General features: G+C 44.8%; 1 protein-coding gene across 1 annotated transcript; it reads left to right on the forward strand.

Moving 5' to 3' along the window:
- Positions 1 to 296: 296 nt before the first annotated feature.
- On the forward strand, positions 297 to 638 carry SARC_15424 (hypothetical protein; the record flags this gene model as incomplete). The annotated part of the gene is made up of 1 exon (XM_014290455.1): positions 297 to 638. A coding segment is annotated over one exon (342 nt), but the record flags the coding sequence as incomplete, so codon positions are not given.
- Positions 639 to 763: the final 125 nt, after the last annotated feature.

The raw sequence follows: 763 nt of genomic DNA on the forward strand, positions 1-763 counted from the left end.
TATGTTCAGGTATGCCACCACGCTGTATTATACATGGTAGCTCTTTAGTTGTATCAATGCGGCGGTGGTGTGATTAAGAAGCGTTGCAGGGGAGGAATCGAGGAAGCCCTTGGCCGAGCGTATGCATTTGTTGCTAAATTTCTACAAGGTCGAATATACCATGTGCCAATTCCCAACAATCCATTGCTGAACGTATCCATGCAATCCTAAAATTGAAATCCTAAACCCTGAAACCCAACCTAGATTCTAAAAAATAGGAATACTCAAAGCCCGAAACCCCCACTCCTTCTCCACAGTGGTCTGCAGGGAACGTCCCTTCGGAAGATGGGTCAAACTCTGTACGCAATGCCATAGTCAATGCTCTATGCGCGTGGGGTGAACTGTTATTCCACCGGCTCGATTTAAGTACCGAAATTCCACGGAGCTCGGCCGATTTTCATTCTGACAAATCAGGAATGCGGGTCGATAACAGTATTGAGGAATCTAGGAAGCGTACCGGTTTCGTGAATGTGGAAAACGGGACAGCCGAGGAAGGCGGTTTCGTGCTTCCTTCAAAAAATGGGAGACAGGTGGAGTGTGGGATGCTGCGAGATTGCCTTGCAGACCCCATGGCCACATACGACCGCCTGGCAAAAATTGTACGTACGCTATGTATATATCCTCCTTATACATATATATATGTGTGTGTGTGTGTGTGTGTGTGTATAGGTATATAAGTATGTTTATGTTTATGTTTATGTATACGTATATATATATGTATATG

This window comes from Sphaeroforma arctica (assembly GCF_001186125.1).
Source record: "Sphaeroforma arctica JP610 unplaced genomic scaffold supercont1.6100, whole genome shotgun sequence".
In the NCBI taxonomy this organism is placed as follows: Eukaryota; class Ichthyosporea; order Ichthyophonida; genus Sphaeroforma; species Sphaeroforma arctica.